This window comes from Eimeria tenella, genomic scaffold (assembly GCF_000499545.2).
Source record: "Eimeria tenella Houghton genomic scaffold, Eth_scaff8, whole genome shotgun sequence".
In the NCBI taxonomy this organism is placed as follows: Eukaryota; Apicomplexa; class Conoidasida; order Eucoccidiorida; family Eimeriidae; genus Eimeria; species Eimeria tenella.
The window spans coordinates 137667-154043 of record NW_013543455.1 but is presented as its reverse complement, the minus strand read 5'-3'; the positions used below and the strand labels follow the sequence as shown (position 1 = coordinate 154043).

General features: G+C 51.1%; 2 protein-coding genes across 2 annotated transcripts; one reads left to right on the top strand and one right to left on the bottom strand.

Moving 5' to 3' along the window:
- Window positions 1-6105: 6105 nt before the first annotated feature.
- On the top strand, window positions 6106-7893 carry ETH_00031250 (uncharacterized protein; the record flags this gene model as incomplete). Its single annotated transcript, XM_013378251.1, has 1 exon — window positions 6106-7893. The coding sequence occupies one exon, from the start codon at window positions 6106-6108 to the stop codon at window positions 7891-7893; it is 1788 nt and encodes a 595-aa protein (XP_013233705.1).
- A 267-nt stretch (window positions 7894-8160) lies between these two features.
- Window positions 8161-14965, bottom strand: ETH_00031245 (uncharacterized protein; the record flags this gene model as incomplete). The annotated part of the gene is made up of 10 exons (XM_013378250.1): window positions 8161-8779; window positions 8928-9325; window positions 9576-10613; window positions 10731-11057; window positions 11224-11382; window positions 11613-11860; window positions 12079-12367; window positions 12490-12792; window positions 12908-13048; window positions 13265-14965. The coding sequence occupies 10 exons, from the start codon at window positions 14963-14965 to the stop codon at window positions 8161-8163; spliced, it is 5223 nt and encodes a 1740-aa protein (XP_013233704.1).
- Between the last annotated feature and the right edge of the window lie 1412 nt (window positions 14966-16377).

The following is a 16377-nucleotide window of genomic DNA, read 5'->3' as shown; positions in this document are numbered from 1 at the left end:
CACATCCAAGTAGTTGCAATGCTTGCACGATTAAGAAGCTTTTGTATGATTACAAGAATACACATACATGAATGCATCCGCATGTCTAACGTATACATATAATATATGTATATGTATATATATATATATATTATATATGTGTTCGCATACATACGAGATCCATGTATATACATACCTAGATTCATGTATATATGGATCCACAATCACATATATATTGTGTAAACTACACAATGTATAATATGCATTTTGTATATTTGTATATTAGTAGTATTTCGTACTATATATCGTATATATATATATAGTAGTATTTCGTACTATATATAGTGCTGTATTTATTTGTTTTTTATAGCTTACATTTGTGTACTCAGGAATTCGTGCATGCATATGCTAGTGTGCTCGCTATACTGATAAACGTATTCGAAGAACCATTATCTGCATGTCAGACTTCAGATAATCTGAAAACGATGTGTTTACTCTGGCTAATAACGTACGGGTGCATGTGTACATACACTAGCGCCATTATGCCTCTACGTTATTTAGATGCAGTTCCAATTTAGTGTGACACGTGAAAATGATACGTGTGTTGTGGGTAATAAGTTACATACTTACACATGTTTACGTACACTCCGCCGCATCCATTTGCCTATGGCGACTTGTGATTTGTTAATCGCTCCGTTCAGCGAGCAGAAAACGCAACAGGCTGCTCCGGTTTCAAGCTGGGACGTACTGACATGGCGCTGGAAGAACGCAAGAGGCCTTCAATTATAATCCCCTGCTGGCCCTAAATAATGAGTTTAAAGAGCCGTACACTCGGGCTCTGAGGCACTTGGAGACTTGCCTACACAAAGTTTGACCTGCAATAAATACCCGTAGAGGAACCTGAATATGGGTTCTGTATATTTCCTATTGAATCCTAGCCTTTTAATCACAAACTTGACCTGGGTCGCTGCAAGTCTTCGGCTCATAGCACCCGCTTGTGGGGCCACAGATGACTTATCCCGGTTAGAGGCACCTGCCTGTGCGCGAGTTGAATATACAGCTTTGCACAGAATGAGGTAGCGAAGATACGGATGCTTGGGCCTTTATTTGGGATTGATAGGATGCATTTGGGGTTTTCGACGGCAAGTTAACTTTTAAAGAAATATTAACAAAGTGGCACCCATGGCAATTGCTGGGGCTGCTGGGACCTCTATCAGGTGTCGCTGATGCTGTCTATGCAGGAATTGGAGTTGCGCCTCCGATCAAAATGTCTCTCCGCAGAGTTTACAAGCCACGCTGTCCGTTTTGCCGTTCCGCGGATTATTGAATCTCAACAGTTGCTTGTTCTGTATAGGTTGGAAGCCTACCTTTTTAACTTGTTCAGCGAAGTCAAAAACCAACGTGACCGGCTGTAGACATGTGTTTGGCCCAATTTTTAGGATTTGTGCCAGCAAAAATTTCTATTTGCTTTCTGTTTGAATCAGTCAAGACTTCAGAGGCACACAACACAAAATTGTTCAGGCAGCACTTTGTTGCCAAGTGAAAACTTCCACTGCCACGAGGCAATACCCGTAACTCAGAACCATTTGCGACCTCAACTGCAAGTCGGCATGCTCAGTCAATTGCATTGCACACCTCAGTACACATGCAGAACGAAATGCGCTTACTCACTGGACATTGGACATCTCACTTGGTTTGTGAGCTCACTTAAAGGCGTCTTGGAGCTCTAACTGCACCATGAGTTTACAACCTTGCCTGCATCATGCTTGCAACGGGCAATCTGACGCGCGGTTCATTTGCACATTCGTGAAACATAATGCTTAGAGCGCTTAGGAAAAGTAGAAAACTGTTGAACGGAGCACACCAGCATGACAGAAGGCCATTCGCATATTCACATCCTGGCGGGACAGTGCTAGCTGAATCACCAGCGCGTCAAACCAGGAGCCAAAGTTCTGCACGGATGCGCATTGAGAGCCCATCGTTAAAGTCACACACATGCCGGGCATGCAGGCCTCTGTTCACTACTTATGCTTCGATTGGTCATCTCTAAAGCCCCGTGGAGACTCCGTAAAAGTCAAATGTATAGCAGCGTGAAGCACTATCTGTGGGGCTTGCTGTCGGGAGTCCCTCGCTAAAAGAGTGACTTCATTGCAAAAGGATATCGACACGGCACGAGTACGAAGTTGAGGGCCCGCTAGGAGGAAAGTTACTGTCTCTTCGGTTGGCCACCACGCGAAACAGCGGTGGATGCTGAGGCTGAGAGATCCTATACGCGCAATCTAGCAAAGGTCCTTCCTTAAAGCCCCACTACTACACGTGTGGAAAAGGAACTGCAGCATTGCAGCTAACTTTGCACCCCCAAAAACGAAACCCGAAGGCGCAAAATATTGGCCTGTGCTATGGTCTAATTTTCGCTGGGCAGTGTCCCGCCAGAATAGGCAGATAGGTTGACAATCTATTGCCGCAAAAAGTCCTCTCTGGAGCAACATTTCTAGTGTAAAGGATGTTGCGACCACCGAGAGCGTCAATTAAACCGCGAAGAGTCCTTCACTTCTGGCGTGCATGTGCAGATTGTGTATGGCTTCTATAGTGCCGATCGTACAACAGTTTAACCAACGCGCTCAGTAGATATTGGACCCCCTGACTTACTCTTTGAAGCAGCACCTCACCGAGCTCATCATATGCTTCTCTCATTAACTACATACGGACGATATTGACGTCAGCACTATCCACCAGCACTTTTGATCGAGTGCCTCGACGTGTTTCCCAAATTTCACCCCTGTTGAAAGATTCAATGTTTTGTTCGCTCCATGATCCGGGTCCAATAATCTTGAATAGCAATTCGTTGAAGATGCATTCTTCCAATATAGTCGAACCAGTGCGTCCTGCAGGGCGCTGAAGGCGCCTCCCAGTGGGAGAAGGTCACAAGTAAGGTTCCGAGGATTGCACCTTGATGAGCGCAAGCAGTGGCCAGACACTGCAAAAGCATCTACGTAAGGCGATTCCTGCTGAATAATTTCGCGAGTTCTACGCTCGAAGGTGTGAAAGATCTCCCGAACTCCCTTTGTAGATGCCCTTGTCGGAATATCCCTCTCTCATGTCTTGTGTGTGTTCGCGACTGTAATTGGCCGAAACGTTTTAATGCAGGAACTTGTTTCAGGAACTCGCTTCAACACCAGCCCAGTCTCAACTGTGCTGTGTCCAACTGCCCGTAGAGCTCCGTAGATCCATAGCAAACAGCCTCGCATCACATTGCCAAAAGCCCATCACAACATCTGTTGTCCATTCTCTTCACTATAACTTAACTCCGTTTGTGAGTGCTCAAGAGCCTGCGCGCCAGAGACCGGTGGCGTTCGCTGCCTGCACGTCCCCCACAGCTGTCGCCTACAACAATACCCGTGGAGAAAAGAGTCGTTTGGCGCTGGGGCTGAAGGGCAGGATAGACGTGACACAATCTCGTCTGGAAAACTCATCAAGCTGCGCGTTGATATTTGAGCTGAGGACCGGCCATACGAGTGTGGAAACCGGGTGCCACGATATCTTGGTTTCCTCTCAAGAATGTTCGGGAGCGACCGCGCAATGCCTACGCGGAGGATTTGGTTTTGTCGTCCCCGAGCCTACCGTTTAAGGCAGTGAACTAAGGTTATCACTTCCCAATAGTGCAGATGCGTGGTGTACAGACAAAAAAAAAGCAACTTTCTAGCGACGACGCTACTCCACAGGGGCAGGACAGCTGTATGTCTTCGTGCGAATCACGCGCATGCCAGTACGAATGCACCATGGAGCACTAAAACTGAAGCTTTCTTTTTTGAATAACCAAAATACTTTGCTAATTCCTACTAAGAACACTGTGGTGCCCTCCCCAACTTTGACAGACTTCGGTGAGAAACCTATCGCCCGCATCGCCATACATAGATGTAAAATTAACAGATGCGGATAGAGAAGAGAGCCAAGAGTGGATTGGCACAGAAGAGAAGAAACAGCGTACCAAAAACATGTGCAACTCTACGGGTGACGAGTGACAACCAAAGAAAAGACCCAGCCAAATGAATACGCTCCGAGTTGCATGGATTCGGAGAACTCAGCGCATCACAGGAAACGAGAGACATTGGTGCGCGCCAAAGCAGCTAGAACTGCCACCGAAGCAGCTCTGACATAACATTCTGCGTAGAGATGTGGGATAAAGGCAGGACACGTCCACTAGCAGCACGTAGGCGCCAGAGGTACATCTATAGATATCGCTGGCAGAAGCTAGAACACAGGAAAACTGCGGAGACAGACCGAGCAGTTTCCGTTAAGTTGCCAACATTACGCTCCGAAAGCTATTGCATTTGCCGCAATTTAGCAGCAGCAACATAAGCAAAAAAGCAGCAGTTGAAGGACAGTGAACAAAACCAAAAAGCACAGTTGCGCCTGAAGCAGCCGGAGCACAAATATCCCACACGAGAGAAGCGGCAGTAAAGGACATCCGCATATGATATTACAGCACCGACACCAAGAATAGCCGTAAGCAACGCAGTCAAAACCACGAAGAGTGCTGACACTCTTCCCATTAGTGATACTGCGGACACTGCTCTCACTGTTCCCATGGTTGCTGTTGCCACTCTTCTCGTTAATGCTGCTAAGCCTACTGCAATCATTCACTATTCTTGTTGCTGACACTGCGCCTACTTTTGTCAATCATCGCGTTGCTGCCGCGGAACCTACCGCGACCAACGATTCGGTTGCTGCTGCTGCGCATACGCTGCTACTCATCCAGTTCCTGCTGCTGTGTACCTTTCTGCGACCGTTGCTGCTGCTGTGCAAGTTTCTGCGAACGTTGCTGCTGCTGCGCACATCGCCATAATCCATCCTGTTCCAAATGCTGCGCATACTGGCATGACTCACCCCGTTGCTGCCGACGCACTCACTATTGTCACTGTTACATTTGCCCACGTCGACTTAACTGTCCGGCACGGTTGCAGCGTCAAAGAGAAGGTTGGTATGGAGCGGGGGCACCATAGCTACATCACTCTCAGAGGCGCCTTAGGACGATGCGGGAGACATCAGTGGAGCGAGCATCCAGTTCAGCCATTCGGTGGCGACCGGAATATTGACTGCCTTTTATCATCTTGCACAGAATTCAAAAGCTACTGCAGCGATTTGACAAGGTGTTGCTCCTGCCGCAAGCGGTGCCATGAGCGCGGCACGGAGCAGGTAATGTTTCAATTGCCAGCATTCTCCATCCCGGCTCATCATTCCAAATTAAGAAGAAACAACAAAAGTACACAGCGCCGGCAACCAAGTGTAGACAGCACATGAGAACCTCCGCCGCCCTGCGTGGTGGCAGGAAACTGTTCGCGCTACTGCTGCTGCTGCTGCTTGCTGCTGCGAAGTCCGGTCACCGCGGCAGCAACATCTACTGCGAGTAACTGAGCATATGCTTCTTTCTATATACCATTTTATTGCTGTGAAGGCTGCCATGTTTTCTTGTGCTCTGGCGTGGCGTACACTTTTTGGGGCCTGCGAGAGCAGGGGAGACTGCATGGAACAGTAGGAGCAGTTCGAATGCTTAGTGAAGCCAGTCAAAGGGGAGCAGTGATACGGGAGCTTACAGAGAAACTACAGCGATAAAATAGAAGTGCAGAGAAGCAAAGAGCCCATAACTTGAGGGACAGTGAGATACCAATGAGGAGACAGGAACCTTGTTAGAGGGAAAACAAGGGCAGCAGGTACAAGACAAGGAAGAATAAGAAAGGAAGGCACAAGAAAACAGGTGTAATTGTAGTACTTATAGGGGGCCAGACGGCCACAGAGAGACATAGAACGCCGGGCACCAGACGCCGACGCGGTGCCGTGGTGCGATGTGGCGTCACGACGCAGATGCACAATACGAAAAAGACACGATTAGGAACATCATAACTCAGGAGTCTGGCTCAAAACCAAGGCTATTAAGGGCGAGGGCAGAGCTTTTGGGAGCAGCGGAAGGGAACAAGGCAGCACAGGTAAGGGAACAGGGAATACATTGCCTACAACTTCTTGACCATCTGAGCCGTTCGCTTGAAAGCGACAGCAGGATAAGAGCCCTGAACTATACACTGATGGGCTAGGGAAAGCAGCCGGGGATGCCAGCTGCCGTTTTGCGAAATGTTGCGTTCACACACCAAGCAAGTTGCGCCTTCTGTCATGCCGGAGGAGCCGCAGAATAGGCAAAAGCAAGAGCAGCAAAGGGTCGTGGTTGCATTTGACGTGTCCAAAGGGGAGACAGTTGATCCAAGCGACCCCTCGCTTACTCGCTGCTGTCGTTTGCTGAAAAAGCTCGGCTGCAGATGTGTTGTGAACAAATCCCTACTTAACCTCGCAAGACTAGAGCGGCACGGAGTGTCATTATTAATCGTTGGCAATCCACGCAAGCCGTTCACTGCCGACGAGCTCACGTGTCTAAAACTGTTTCTACAAACTTCTCAAACCGACGCAGCTACTCACTCGGCAGCCGCTCCTGTTGGCGTTCAGAGTCAGGAGGCTATACCGATGGGCGATGCTTCGGTCGCCGCGTCAAGCGACAACGCTGCAGCAGCAGATACTGTAAAGATGCCCTCTCAGGGCGCAGCAGAGGCAGAAACAGTAAAATCAGACTGCTTCCCCACGGAAGCTACGACAACGGCAACAACGGCAAGTGTACGTCAAGCCCGTAGCATCCTCGTATTGGGTGGGAGCGGCAGCAGCAGCAACGTGAACTTTTTGCTTGAAGAGATGGGCCTCTCGCTGGCTGCAGACTCTGTCGTTGCCGTCACCCCTCCTACGCTGCAGCAGCAACAGCGCGGAGTCTGCCATCCGAGAGAAGTGGTGCTCCAGCAGCAGCAACTCGTAGGGGCCAACATGCAACACCTGCTACAGCAGCAGCAAGGCCACACAAGTGGCAGTAAGGCCACATTCATTTACCCATACGGATCCAGCGTGTACGTGCAGCACCCTGCCGTTCCTCTGCTTTGTAGCAGTAACTGTTGCAGCCCTTCTCAGCGTCCCTTGATTGCCGCGGCAGCTGCTGCTGGCGGAGGCTTTGTTGTCGCTTGTGGCAGCAGCAGGCTGCTGCAGGACCCATACATAAGCCTCTACAGCAACGCAGATTTGGTGCGTTTGCTAGTGCAGCTGCTGCTTGGCCGTATCTCCCTGCAGCAGCTGAGGCCGAGTGCAGCAGAAGCAGCAGCTGCAGTAAGGAAATATACCCGGCAAACTGACACAGAAATTATGTCGTTGCTGCCTCAGCCTTGCCTAGACGCCCCTCCAGACGCCTCTAATGACTTCCGTTCGCTGCACCAGCAACAGAGCTTTGCTGTGCAACCTAGGCTGCTGAAGCATCTACAGCAGCTGCTGAAGCAGGTCAAGGCAAATCCCATAGATAAACCACTAGAGCCAATTAAGCCCACGTTGCTACAACCGTTCCCTACCCTGAGGCCAGCACTGCACCCACCCATAACCCCGTGTTTTCGCTCCCCCTCTCTGCCTCTTGTTGACTTGGATAGTCTCCTCATGTCTCCTCAGCAGCATCTTCTTGCTGCTGCCGCCGCAGCTTTGGCTGATGAAGAGGAGACGACTGCAAATTGTGTGTGCGCAACAAGTGAAGTGGCAGAAGAATACTTTGTATGCCGATCACAAGCATCAGTTAGTGCACCGGCGAAACCTCAGCAAGAAGCGCCTCTAGTAAACTTCATATTGAGAGCCTCCGACGTGACAGGCATCTTGCGGAAAGAGGAGCAGCAGCAAGAGCATGAAGCTCATCAGCAGCAACAGAACGAACCTTACAGTCACCACGAATACTCAGCAGGCAGGGAAGCGACAGCACGACAAGCCTTGGCTCGCTTGCTGGGTTGCCTCATAAACAGACGTCGTAGTGACTCAAAGCAACGAACAGGCTTTGCAACAGAATCGGCTTGAACTGTTTCCGCTGCTGCTGCAAGAGCTTCTGCTGCAGCGGCTGTCCTCTATCAGAATTAAGATGGGCCTCACAGCAGCCTATCTAATCAGTACGAGTGCAGCTCGAGCATACACTTATCTCGGATGCTCAGGATACACCGAGAAAAGCAGCGCGATTCATTCCATTTAGGAGCGAAAAGCTGCAGCGGTGCATGCTAAGCAAAGTAAACACAGATGCTAGTTCGGCTCTTGCAGTTTTTTTTGCTGCAGTAGTACCATCTGCTGCAGCTACAGACCTGCGCTTTCCTCTAGGTGCACCCAGAAAGAGCAGCCTTTGTTGTGAAGACTTTCACTTGCCATTTTCACTTCTTCTGCTGCTGCTGCCGATTCTGAGTTCCAGTTCTTCAGTGAGGGCGATAAGGATAGCATGCTGTGGTGCTGGAGTAGTTTTTCCAGCGAACTTAGGGCCTGCAAACTGGTGTTGCCCGTGTTGCCTCTCTCCTTCAAAAGGGAAGCAGCAGAAGTAGCTACGGATTGAGGGGGTGCGCTACCACTGCCGCTCGACGGTTCTGCTGAAGCACTTCGGTTAGCGCCCGCTCTGCAACTGCTGCCGAGGGACAATGCACGCTCACTGAAAAAAGGCACAGTGCTGCGATTTCTCGTGCTGCAACTTTTGTGGGAAGTGGTCAGCAGAAGCTGCTGCTCCCTGTTAACCAAACTTCTTAGCTGTCTTCTGCAAAACGTCTCCTCTGACTGTAAAGCGAGTTTCTGCCTTTGCAGCTGCTGCAGCTGAAGTCTTCCTGATTCGGTTTGCCGCTGCAGCTGTTGCAGCTGCAGCTGCGATTTCTGCCTACTGTTCGCTGCTGAGTCTCTTTCCGCATGAGCTCGCTGTAGTATCCACCTAGCGCTGCAGGAGGAAAGGCAGAGGCAATCACTGCAGCAGAACCCCTTGCAGCGGGACGGTGAAGCAGTTGCAGCAAATATGCTCTACATGAAATGAAGTAGCATGGTCTAAGCGAAGCAAGAGCAAGGCATTTAATCAATGAACCGCTCACATGGCTGCTTCCCTCGTCCAGTACTGAGTGGCGGCGCGAACTGTGTCTCTGTCTGCTGCTGTCAGCAGCGCTTGCAGCGCCTCCTCCTGTTCCGCGTCTACTGCAGCGTCAATGAAAGCTCTAACAGGGCCGTTTATACCGTCACTCACTGTTTCTGTCAGTGCGGGTACTATGCCTTCTGCGTTAGCTGCAGGGTCCTCTGTAGCAGCCAGAAGAGCGGCACCCTCAAGCTTTTGCTTATTTCGGATGGCAGTAGCAAAACGACTTGTTTGCTGCAGAAGGTCTTGGTAAGCTATTTCGCAGCAGCAAGATTGTTGCGCGAGCTGTTCATATGCATTGGCCTCTTCTTGCTGCTGCCGTTGCTGCTGCCATTCAACCTCCTGGAGCTGCTTTGCCACCTGAAGACATGGACAGGCATTTACGCACAGCCTCTGGGCCTTGAAGCGCTCTGCTTCTGCAGTATCAAATTCCCCAAGGTTACCTCCACAGCATGACTGTAATAACCTCAACATGCAGTCTCACGAAGTCGGCGAAGTACTTTGAAATGTAAAGAGCAAACACTCCAAAGATATCCCTTTGCTGCCTACGAGCGATTGTCGTTCTACAAACAAGGCCGATGCTGCTTTCGTATAGCGCATGGACGCTTACTTGCTGCTGCTGCAGTTGCAGCTCCCGTATACGTTTCCTCGCAGCCAGTGTCGAGCTCCGAAGTTCACTGAGCGCCTTCTGCAGTAGCCCAAGGTGACTGCTGCTTTTTAGTTCTTCGCTGCTAATGTTAGAACTATATTTGAATCCTGAGGCTGTTTCTCTCCGCTGCTGCCACTGCTGCTGCCCGGTGTTGCTGGTGCGCCGCGCTTTGACCAGTCTTTGCAGGAACTGCGCTGCAGGACCAAACCGTGGTGTGTCTCCAGGTTGCATATGCTTCTGCTGTTCTTTTGTGCTGCTCGAGCTGCTGTCACTGCAGATGGGTTCGGTCCTCTCGCGGAAGAAGCTGAAAGAACTATCGCATTCGCTGTTACAGGAGTTGCTGTAGCTGCTGGTGTCGCTTGCTGCGCTGCTTGTCCTGGCGGAGCTCTTGCTGCTGGACATGCTCTGATCTTCTTGCAAGGCCTGCATGCTGCTGCTGCTGTTACTGCTGCTGCTGTAGTTCGGGTGCAGTTCACTGTCGCAAGTATCGGCACTGCTCTGGCGGCTCTGCTTGGTCTGTTGCTTGTGCTTCTGTTGTTGCTTCTGTCCGCTGTTCTGCAGCACGGCGTTAGCCTCTGGTAGAGAAAACATCTCCAGCGGCACAGCAAGCTGTTTGCTGTTACTTCGTGCCGTGTCCGTTGACGTCGCACCTTCTTGAGTAACCAGAGACGCTGCAGCATTATCTGCTTTCGTGTACAGATCAGCAGGCGATTCAACAAGTGCATCTACTGCATTATCAGAAGCTGCTGTTATTTCCGCCACTGGCTGTACTGAATTTGTCAGCTGCAAGAGTTCATTATCCACCCTGTCTCCTCGACGCATGCATGCCTTCTGCAACACCACCAGTTGGTCCCGCTGTCTTTGGACGGTCTTTTGAGCGGCATATAGTGTATCTCTCAGCTTCGTTGTTTCTGCTGATTCAGTTTCTAGGCGCGCTTGCAGGGCTAGTTGTTCCCGCTGCAGCAATAATAGCTGCTGATGCTTCTCCTCATTTTCGCGCTGAGGGACCAACAGTAAAATTAGTCAAGTTGATGGTAAATATTGACAGTATGAGACAAAGGGGCATAGAGACTAGTGGCAAAAATAGTGGGAGGAGTGCAGGCTGAAGTGGCTTACAGAAAGAGAATCAAGCTTTTGTTGCTGCAGGAGTAGCTGCTGCTGCTGCTGCTCCAACTTGTGCTGCAGCTGCTCAGCTCTGTGCTTCTCTTCTTCTCGTTGTTTCTCCAGCTGTAAGGCTTGTGCTACGTGCTCTTTGCACGCGTCTTCCTGTTGTTGCTTTTGCTGTTGCTGCTGTTGCTGTACCTGCGACAGCTGGGCTTCTAGGCCAGCTTTCTCCTGCATGAGGCAGCGCAGCAGCTGCTGCTTCGTGGCGATTTGTTGCTTTTGCTGCTCATTTTGTTGCATCAAGCTTTCCCTCTTCCCTGTTTCCTCAGCTAACAACTCCTGCAAAGGCAGCAACAACAAGCTTCCATGGGCTTTGGCAGTCTTCCCAACGGTGCTGGGGCAAAAGAAGCAATGCATCTACCTTGCATGGAGGTGTGGCAGCAGCAAAAAGTAACAGCAGCAACAAGAAATACAACAGTGGCAGCGCTAGTCACAAGTAGATGACCTGCAGTTCATGCTTTAGGGTAGTAAGCTCGTGCTTTGCCAGCAGCAGCTCATCGCTGCTACTGTTGCCCTTCCGCAGCAACATGCGTTGCGCTGCAACTTCCTGCCGGAGTTGCTGTTCCTGTTGCAGCAGCTGCTGCAATCTTTGGCTTGATTCAGCCTGCATGAGTCAGCAGAGCCTAAACTTATTTTTGTTTGCGCCAACTGTACCGGTGTCTGGTCTCATTCGCGACAGCATGGGTAACAGCGAAAGTGTTTGTGGAATGTCAGCCTGATACGCAAACGGCTACAGCGGCGCATCGTCCCGAAACAGAAATGAGGAAGCCATCAAGCTCTGCAAGCTCAGCAGCAGCCCCAGCAACAGCCACTTCTGCTGCCACATCAACATACTTGGAGCGCAGCGTATCTGTCCTCATGCTCCCGTTCGGCTGCTTCGTTCTGTCGATGCAGCTGCTGCAACTGCTGTTGCAGTGCTGCTGCATCCTCCTCTTGCTGCTGCTGCTTCCTTTGCATTCGCAATAGCTGCTGCTGCTGTTCGTGAAGTGCCTGCTGTTGCTGTTGCTGCTGCGATACTGCAGCAGCAAGGCGTTTGCGGGTTTCCTCGAGCTCTTCTGATTGAAGCAACACCATCTGCCTCTCTCTAAAAAAAGCAGGCAAAGCACTACTGACACCAGTATATTCAAACATCGTACAGACATTCCCACCCTAATGGGGAAGAGGAAACACGTAGGAAATTGTGGTATGGCTTGCTGCCGATATTGTTGAGTGACTCAGCAGGGGTGTAGGGCCAAGGTCATAGTCGTCTGCTCCAGGATTTAAAACCATAGGATTAGCTACCTTTCCAGCTGGAGTTTACCAGCTTCGGTCTCCTCCTGCAGACTCTTTATTCTTGCCTCTTTGTGGGAAACCGCAGCATTCAGCTGTTCCACAGCCTGCATCATTTGCTGTTCGTGCTCCTGTTGCTTCTCGCGCTGCTGCTGCACTTCCTTCTCGGCTCGCTGCTGCAGCAGCCCCAGATTTTGTTGATGCTGCTGCAGCTGCTGTTCCTGCTGTTGTACTTGCTCACGCAGAAGATTGTTGCACGTTTTCAACTTTCTTAACTCGGCTGCCTTCGCTTGATGCTGGTGCTCTTCTTTTGCCCTTTCCTGCATACAAAAAATCGCAGGAGCATACTAGGAATCAGAAATCACAACCGCGGTGATGAGGTCTACAGCTGCAGCAGCTACAGCAATCCTGAGTTGAAGGACCGGGGCTAAGAGGAATGCACCTCTTCCCTCTGTAGCTTGATAGTCTCAAGCGCCTGTTGAAGCTCCTGCAGCTTTTGCTGCAGCTGTCCTCTTTCGCTGTTCGCCGTTTCCTGGTGCTTGTTTAGCTGCTGCTGCAGCTTCTTTTCGTGTTGCTGCTGCGCTTCCTGCAGCTGCCTCTGGTGAACACTAGAGAGCTCCGTGATCTGCTTCTGGAACTGCTGTCTGAGCAGCTGCTGTTGCTGCAGGCTCTCTTTGACCTGCTCAGCTGTTGCTGCTGCTGCTGCGTGACGCTGTTCCTCCTTCTCTCTTCGCAGCGCTTCTACCTAAGACACAAATTCAAAATTCGAGAATTTAGTCTTGAGACGTCGTCAGTGCAATTGGCAAATAATACATTTAATCTTCATTAGGCCGCGTCGAGGAATCAGCTCGGCAGCTCACGAGAGCTTCTTGCTCCTGCTTGGCTTCCGCAGTCTGCTGCAGCTCAAGTTGAAGTACGGCAATGCGTTGCTGTAGGTGCTTCTTCTGCTGGTTGTGAGCCGCAACTGCTTCCGCTTCTGCTGCTGCTGCAGCTGCTCCAACCTGACTCAGCACCAACAGCAAGCCAACGTAGGGCAGCGCCTCAGCTCGATGATTCAAATCTGCAGTTTTTACATCCAAGCCGAAAAATTAGCTTGCCTGTCTGTCACAAATAGACTTGAATCGCGTTAGGCTGCCCTCTATCCATGTTGCAGCGTCTCGTAGATTTTGTTGTAGTAAAACTCGGAGCAAATGCAGCTGCTGCTGAAGCACGCTAACAGCAGCTGCTGCTGCCACAGCACGACGCTGCTGTCGCATGTTGTTTGCTCCTTGCTGCTGCCGTCGCTCCGAACGCAGCGCGATCTCGGCCTGCTGGAGCTGGTGTTCCCTTTCTCTTAACTCGGCCTCGGCCTTTTGGTGCTGCAGCTGTTGTTGCTGCAGGAGCCGCTGCTGCACCTGGAGCTCCTGGAGCTGTTGTTGTTGCTGCTGTAGCAGCAGCAGCCTTGCCTGCTGTATTGCATCTTCCATCTCTCGAAGTTTTGTTCCACTTTTTTCCTGTTGCTTTTGGTGGGATGGCTCTTGACGCTGCAGCAGCTTTAGATTGTGTTGTTGTGGCTGCGGCTCCTGGACTCTGGCAGGCATCTGCGTGTCCCTGCCTTGGTGGTAGGGCACTGTGAAAAGGTTCAGTTTGCTGCTGCGATTCCTGAAGTCGCTGTCGTTGTTGACTGTATTTGTTCCAGTACTGCTGAGGCTGCTGTTGCGTTTCTGCCGCGCTGGATATTTTCGTTCTTGTTGAATGCACTCCTTTGGCTGCAGCGCAACATGTTGCGGCAACTGTTCTCGGCGCAGATGTTCTTCTTGCTGCTGATGCAATGGGTGCTGATGCTGCCGTCGCTCTCGAAGTCTCGAAGCGTTTCCTAACAGAAGGCGACGACTGCGGGAGATCAAGGACGCAACTGAATCTTTGCTACTGCCGCTCCTGTCACTTTGACGTTGGAGCTGGTTGTGATCCTGTTGGTGCAGCTTTTGCTGTCGGCATTGCAGCAGCTCTTCTGGCTGTTCTACATTCGGCTCTCGTCGATGGTTCTGTTTCTTCCAGGCTGAGGAATTAGAGCAGGTTCGAGTACGGCGACTGCTGTGGCATGGCCTGCTGCTGCTGCTGCTGCTGCTGCTACTGCATTCATCGATGCTGCTTGACTCTATCTGGTTCCTAGTCAAACTTTCATCAGGAGCTTTCCTGTCATCCCTCCTGTCTCTGCAGGGCCTGCAGCCTCCATCTTGGCACCTACCCTTGCTTCCTTTCCTACTGTAACTGCTTTCGCTGCTGCAGTGTAGTGCACTGCCTGTGCAGCTGCTGCTCCTGAACCTCCACCGGCGATTTGCCTCCGTTTGCCTCGAGCACTTCGATTTTCTGGAAGTGCAGCTGCTGTTGCCACTTATGCCAGGGGCGCTGCTGCCACTTATGCTTGAGGTGCTGCCGCGGCCGCTTTTCCTGTCGCTGTGAATAATCCAATGGGATTCTCTTGCACAATGGCGAATTTCCCCTCCATTTGAGAGCTGCAGGTACTGCTGCTGCTTTCCCCCCGTGTTCTGCTTGTGTTGCCGTTTCGATCGCGACTTGCGTCTCTGTTCCGTGAGCGGCTCCATCCCCTGATGCTGCTGGCCTCCCAGCACTTTCGCCTGTATTCGCTGCAGTGGACTCCAGCGCTCACCATTTGTTTCTGATGCGTTTGCGCGAACAGCTGATCGTGCGCGGCGATCAAGCCTGGCATGGCATTGAGTCATGCCCTCTTCATTTCGTCCTTCCCTAGTGCTAGTGCTGGTATTCTGCTGTTGCTGCTGCATAAGCTGCTGCTGCTGAAGTCGACGTTGGCGACGTTGCAGGAGCAGTTGTTGTTGCTGTAGCTCGTCAGGGGGCATCCCGCTTCCTCCCCCAATATGGTTGCTGAGGAGAAGGGAGAAAAAGTCTTCATCTGCCATAGCTGATGATGGATGCGCTACTTTCGCCTCTCTTGACGGTGGGCTGCTCGCAGCTGTTCGTCTTGTTGCTGCGCTGCGTCAGCTGGCGCTTCTGTCAGTGCATGCCGCATGGCAGGATCTTTCATGCTGCGTCGCTCGAACCCTAAAACTCCTCAGAGATCTGGCGGCAAACAGCAGACTCCGATCTCCACTGCGTCACTGATTCTCGCCTTCGCACGCCACCGCTTTGGGGGGTATACCACGGACTGGCATCAAACGCTGATGCTGCCTCTCGCCCCCGAATGCGCTGCAACTCTCTCTGGCAACGCTTTCCATGCGGCTGTCACTACTGTTCACTATGGCTGCAGATGTTGTTGCTGGTACTGTCGCTCTGTTGTTGTGAGGCTCCTAGCTTTTTGTGGCATCCACGTACAGGTCGCGGAGAATCCGAGCGTGTCTTCACCTTCACGAGCTAGGACCATTGAAATAATAAATATTAATATATGCGATACCTTGTTCTAAAAACTGATGCTCTCCAAAACAGCGTGCTGGAGCTTCAGTGGTTAGTGGTGGGCACCGTACTGAGCGCGGCCTCGCCTCCCCTTTACATGATTACTCTTCCCGCTACTTTCAGGCCCATCTACGGTTGAGCAATCCAAATATACCCAAATCTGCTATTCTTCTGTCCTCACCCAGGACTTGCGTATGCTTCGGTATGCGTGTCCGCTACATACTTGACACAGGTAGCCCCGACCTGTGGCCTTCCACCCAAACACCCTGCGAAGTCCGCTGCAACAGCTAGGCTTCTCAAACTATAAACTTTCTAAGAATGATTCGTGAGTATAATATTAAATGTCCCAACCTTATGGGTTGTGCTGGAGCGACATTGTAGTGCTACGCACCACAGGTACTGCAGCCGACGCGCAGGGCTCCCCGTGCCCTTTTTACTAAAGCGCCGATGGCCTGCCCGCAGCAAGTTTATATTTTTTTCATGGTCAGGACGAAGAATATATTTTGATGCGGGTTTTACCTAATTTTTGCCCTTCTGCTGCGTGGGAGCCCCATACTAGCTAGAGGGCCTTACTTGAAGTCCTGTCTGGCTGCCTGCGCAGTGAATTGGTGTGGCTGCTGGTAAGCTATGCTGCTATGCTGCTAGAGCCTTTCTGCAACTTCTCCCCAGCTAGTAGATTTGTAACCTAGACGGAAGGGGAGCTGAAACAGACCGTAATACAAGAAAATCATGGGGAGGAATGGTTAGGAAAGGCCAAACGAACAGCGGCCAGCAGTGGTCTCCCATTGCGTGAACTTTCAGTGGAGTAGCGGAGCGTTCCGCCTTCCACCTAGAATCTCACGACGAGACAAAAGAGAAAAATAGCTGCAACTGTGCAATTGCTGTGCCCGCAACTAACTACGGGCGTGTAGGATGCCTACCA